This window comes from Octopus bimaculoides, chromosome 3, assembly GCF_001194135.2.
Source record: "Octopus bimaculoides isolate UCB-OBI-ISO-001 chromosome 3, ASM119413v2, whole genome shotgun sequence".
Lineage (NCBI taxonomy): Eukaryota > Metazoa > Mollusca > Cephalopoda > Octopoda > Octopodidae > Octopus > Octopus bimaculoides.
In genome coordinates, this window is record NC_068983.1 from 4414484 (window position 1) to 4420483 (window position 6000).

At 37.0% G+C, this 6000-nt stretch overlaps 1 protein-coding gene across 1 annotated transcript in view; it reads left to right on the forward strand.

Annotated features, from left to right (window-relative positions):
- Positions 1-2627: 2627 nt before the first annotated feature.
- Positions 2628-6000, forward strand: part of LOC106877338 (dynein axonemal light chain 4) — a 12314-nt gene continuing 8941 nt past the window's right edge. Inside the window, exon 1 of the mRNA XM_014926215.2 lies at positions 2628-3854. Coding sequence (XP_014781701.2) covers positions 3783-3854 — 72 coding nt within the window. The 5' untranslated portion in view covers positions 2628-3782. The remainder of the gene's footprint in view (positions 3855-6000) is intronic.

Genomic DNA, 6000 nt, shown 5'->3' on the forward strand with positions numbered 1-6000 from the left:
AGGAAATCGACCGGAAGTGATGACATGATATCTCGTAATTTGTGAAATCCTTCGACATGACATCTCCAATTGGTAAAACCACTAAATTTTATAAACGAAATTCCCTTATTATGCCGCATTTGCAGGTACATACTTGCACAGTACCTTCTAATGATGTCAAGTATATTAGAAATAACGAAGTTACCCCGATCCAAAGTATTCTATCCAGCAACGAACCACTATGAAAGCAATTCGGCGGCTTACTTGTATGTCGATGCATGATAGCCACCACACCTACACATGTGCAAGGCAACAATCTTGCACGACTACTGAGCAGTACATAAGGAATTGATAGGAAATGACGTTGTTTCTGTTGATTCGCATTCTATATATTGGTTGTGCTACATAAAATGCTTACATGAAATTATCAGATGCCACTGAGAAAATAACATTCTTCCACGGCTCCAGGGACCAATTCTGTAGGTTTTTGTTCCACTCTGAATGCTTTGCAACGTTTGTTTTTGAAAGCAGTGACTTTCTGATTGCAGCTCTCCCGTGAAATCTGGCTTTGTGCAGTTCCCGGCAAACAGTTTTTGTGGAAACTGAGTTCTCGGGGTGGTCATTAAGCTCTGCAGTAATTCTGGGAGCTGTACTTTTGTGATCCTTTCTAACAATATGTGTAAGAGTCCGATGGTCCCTATCTGAAAGTTTTGATTTTCTGCCAGAGTTTTGTTTCAATGAGGAAGTTTTTCCCTCTTTCTCAAAGGCTGTCATTACTTTCAAGACAGTAATTCTTGATACACCAAACATTTCGGCTTCTTTTCATTACGCTAGCGCCTGTCATACGAGCACCAACAATTTGACCACTTTGAAAGTCCAATAGATCTGTCATTTTAATGAATTTTAATTATCTTTTTCTGATGATATTTGAAAAGAAGCAGCAATTTTAGCAAAACATATTAAGCAACACTAATAATGAATGAAAAAAACATAAAAACAAACAAGCTTTTGATGGTTTTATAGATATTTTCAAAATTATGATGCTATGATGCTAGGTGTTACCATTAATTTGTCCAACTCTTGTAGATATGTGTGTGTGTGTGTGTGTTCTTTTACTCTTTGACTGCAGCCTTACTGGAGCACGACCTTTAGTTGAACAAATCAACCCCAGGACTTATTCTTTGTGAGCCTAGTACTTATTCTATCAGTCTCTTTTGCTGGACTGCAAAGTTACAGGGATGTAAACACACCAGCATCGGTTATCAAGCAATGGTAGGCAGACAAACAGACACACAATTACACATACAATACATATATATATATATATATATATATATACGACAGGCTTCTTTCAGTTTCCATCTACCAAATCCACTGACAAAGCTTTGGTTGGCCCAAGGTTATAGTAGAAAACACTTACCTAAGGTGCCACACAGTAGGACTGAACCTGAAACCATGCGGCTGGGTAGCAAGCTTCTTACCATACAGCCACTCATGCGCCTATATACATATGTGTATAAAGATATTTTATGCACAATATACAATGAATCAGAAGGCCTGGAATACATTTAAATATTAGAAAAATTCCAGCTGTAAAAGAAATATAACAATGGAAACATATTTTCTCTTCACTTTTGATATACAAAAAGACAAATAAGAGGTGGGAGTGTCCTGACTGACCATCCCATAGCTTGTTGACTGTTCCTCAGGGATGTATCCAGTTTCTTTCCTTTGTTCATAGCATAAAATATTCATCTCTTATATAAAGCAGTCCTAAATTAGGCTAATACCAGAAGGGAACCAGATATATCTCTTCTGAGGAGCAGCTAAGTGTGAAAATAGTCCATCGCTCTCCGTATTTCCTGAACATCAAAAGCATAGAAGGAATGTTTACATGCTCACCTTTCTGTCACTGCCAGGCTTTCTAACACACACACATACATACACGCACACACATACATACACGCACACACACATGCATGCATACATATTGGTGTTCCAAATTCCAGAGTCAGAACAAATAGGGGCCCATGTATTAGGTAACAAAGTGGGAATATTATTATTTATACAATAGCATAATCCCAAGAATGCCAAATTACAAAATGGTTCCTGTGTGTGTGTGCGTCTTTGCTTGGCTGTCTATCTTTCTGTCTGTTTGTCTGTCTATCTATCTATCTATCTGTCTGTCTATCTATATCTATCTATCTATCTATCTATCTGTCTGTCTGTTTGTCTGTCTATCTCTCTATCTGTCTGTCTATTTATCTGTCAGTTTCTCTGTCTGTCTATCTATCTATCTATCTATCTGTCTGTCTATCTATCTGTTTGTCTGTCTATCTATCTATCTGTCTGTCTGTCTGTCTATCTATCTATCTATCTGTCTGTTTGTCTGTCTGTCTGTCTGTCTGTCTATCTATCTGTGTCAGTTTCTCTGTCTATCTATCTGTCTGTCTATCTATCTGTCTAGAGAGAGAGAGAGACAGATTCTATAAGGAACTTTAATATCCGACACATTTCCTTCCTTTTTAATTTTACTGAATAGGAGAGTTACGGTATTTGCCCCCAAAATTGTTAGAAAATATTTGTACTTTGACCCCTGAAAATATTTTGTTTCCGGGTCAACATCACGACATCATCATTTATTTGTCTGGCAGTAAACTGTCTCGCTTAATTAAGAGAGATTTAATCCAGCATAAACCAAACACTCTTGATAAATATTTGAAAAAACAACAAACAAACAAATAAAAACGGTATATTTTATTTATCTAACGTAATCTGATCTCAGAGTGTGATACTATTTATAAAGATATCAAATATCAAATGTCTGGATTTCCAGTTGAGATTTAAACAGCAGCATTAGACATATGTATATATCATTCGTGGATGGTTAATTAACGCTAGAGACAGGGTGGAAGTGGGTGAAGAATCGTTCGTGTTTGTCTTGTATACACTTATGCTATAAAGGAATTGAAACAATTCCAATAATGTAATCAAAATAAACTTCGGAGTGTTCTCAACTCGCTGGAAACCTGCGTCGTTCGATGGTGCTGTTCTTCCTTGGAAAAATATTCCAAAATTTTCCGTCACCTCTCGAACAATTTGCCGAAGCTGATGTACCTATGTATCGTTGTATAAATCACCACAACCCCACCTCCTCCGGCATTAGTCATAGGGAGACAGACTGGAGTTTTGGAAAGGAATCCAGACAGTAATTTTACGTCTCCAGGGAAGTTCTGACTCAGCCCCCGTTCAATAAAGGGCATTAACTCTTGAGCAGGTGCTCTGCTTAATTGCATATTAATTTACATATTTTTATGGTGTCTGTAATGTTTAAACCGGTGATTATTTAGCAGCCGGTGGTTGTATTACTAGATGTTATTTACTACTGGAGGTTTGGTATCGTAGTCTCTTCCCCCACCACCCTCGTTAAGCATCTTACACCCCTACCTACTTCATTCTCGGTCGACAATACGAAACGTGATACAATCACATACTAATATTATGTTCGGACACCTTCGGTAACGGGTTTATTTTGTTTTTCTATCCTCCGCCGTCACCGCTAACCTCAGCAATTCAGTGGAGGCCCACATAGAGTTAATCTACTGATAAATAAAGCTTCGTAACAACCTCAGTGACAAAGCCTCGGAGTGGCTTCGCATCTGGTTACTAACCACAAACAGCCCGGCTTAACATCAATAAACAAACATCGACCGACATTGCGATAAACGACTTAGAGATCCGAGAAGGGTGCAAAAGATCGCTGCGAAAAAGTTTCCAGACTCGCCGTGATCTTCGTAGAGGCCATGGCAGAAACCACAGAAGATAAGAAGGAACCAGAGACTAAACGAGCTGCCCACACATACCCACTTATACGAGTAAGTCGCAGATTTTTGATTACGATAACATTTTTATCTTATCTAATTCCATTTGCATTCATAAATCTTTGATTAGATTCCCGAACTAAATTTTTTTATTTTATTTTATGCTCTGTCTAATTAACTATAAAGCTTTATACCTAATTAATTATAATTATATGATGTTACTCAGCGTACCGGCAAGTTAAATCCGTGATCAGGGTTCGCTCACCACCCGCTTAAAGCTGTTTCATTTACATTTAAAAATGCATGAACGTCACACCATCTCATTTTCCCTTATCCTAAATGTGAAACTTTGGGTCTATGTAAGGAATCAATACGTTTGAATTTAATTCTTTTTAAAAAATCGTTTGACTGACGACACTTGGATATTAAAGACCCGAGTTTATTTATTTATTTTTTTATGTGGAAGTGTGCGTTATATTGAAATGTTAAACTCGGCGAATCTACCTCACTTCCAGGTTTCGATTCCTGGTTGGAACAGCATCATTCCATTAAAGGTTTAACCCTTAAAAAAAATCTAACACAAGAACACAAATTTTGATGGACAGGCAATGAACAACTGTTCCTTTGTATATGACTGGTATGTATTTTCATGATCCTGGGAGAATAAGAAACGAAATTGATTTTGACTAGATTTCTTCTCAAAAGGCAAAGGACCATTCTAAATATAACCTTTCCTAGATAATAATAATAATAATAATAATAATAATAATAATAATAATAATGATAATAATAATAATAATCCCTTCTAGTTTGGCACACGGCCTGAGATTTTGAAGTGTACCAGTTGAACAGTGGGATCGATTACATCAACCCCAGTGTTCAACTGGTACATTTTTGTATCGGCCCTGAAAAGACAAATGACAAAGTTGACCTCAGCAGGATTTGATCTCAGAATGTAAAGAGCAGGAAGAAATGCTACTTAGCCTTTTGCCCAAAGTGTTAACAATTTTGCCAGCTTGCTGTTTTAATAATAATAATAATAATAATGATAATGATGATAATAATAATAATAATAATAATAATAATAATAATAATAATAATAATAATAAAGCACTCAGAGAGCGCAAACCTCCGCCAAGGCAACACCAATGTCCTCTCAACGATTAGCCAGCGATGATTTTTAAAATAAGAATATCTGAAATAAACTTGATTGCTCTCACAAACGAGAATGTTAAAATTGAACATGACTGCTCTCAAAAATTAAGTAAAAAAACAAGAAAAATAATCCAGAATCCTTGTCCAGTACTGGATTGATCCCAAAATCTAATCAGTTCGTACCAGTCATGAGGTCAAACATTCCTGAAAGTTTCATCCGAATCCATCCGGCAGTTCTTGAGATATCTTGTTCACGGACAAACAAACACAAGTGAAAACAATACCTCTGCCTTCATCAAGGTAGAGGTAATAATAATGACGATGATGATGATGATGGTGATTTCTTTTATTAGCCAGGGGGGCATAGATGAGGAGGACATCACAAGGACAGTCTACAATTTATGTGGGAGTTTGCATAAAAGATGAGGGGAAGGAAAAGGGCTAGATGGTGAAATGAGATAAAAATATACATGGTATACGAAAAATATGATAGCATGAATGATTCAGTCCTTCTGATATAGAAGAACTTCCAATTAAGACCAATCAAGGATCCCCAGAGATCCAGGATTACCCTCACCACCAAAGCACGGGCCCACGTCCAACCGTTGTTCTCCACTCTACAGAGGCATACTTAAAGTAGGGCCATTCACTCTAACCATTTTTCACAAATTCACTGGGAGATAGCATTTCTTCTCTACTCTCATTTCCCTTTCCAAATGGAACTTAGAAGAAGTCAATGAGGGCTGAACATAAAGTACTAATCAAGACCTGGTGTTATTGTCATCCATTTACACTCTTCCCTCAAGATTGCCAGTCTTGTACCAAAATTTATTATTATTATTATTATTATTATTATTATCTTGTTTTTATCATCATCATCATCATCATCATCATCATCATCATCATTGCCTCTGCACAGCTTCTAACGCGGGAGATGTACTACGGAGTCAGCTGTTCACTATCACTGAACTAAGGTAACACCTCTTATTTTTCGAGCACCTTCCGGAGTATTCGAACGGTTCCAAATAGTGTTGTTTTCTGCAAG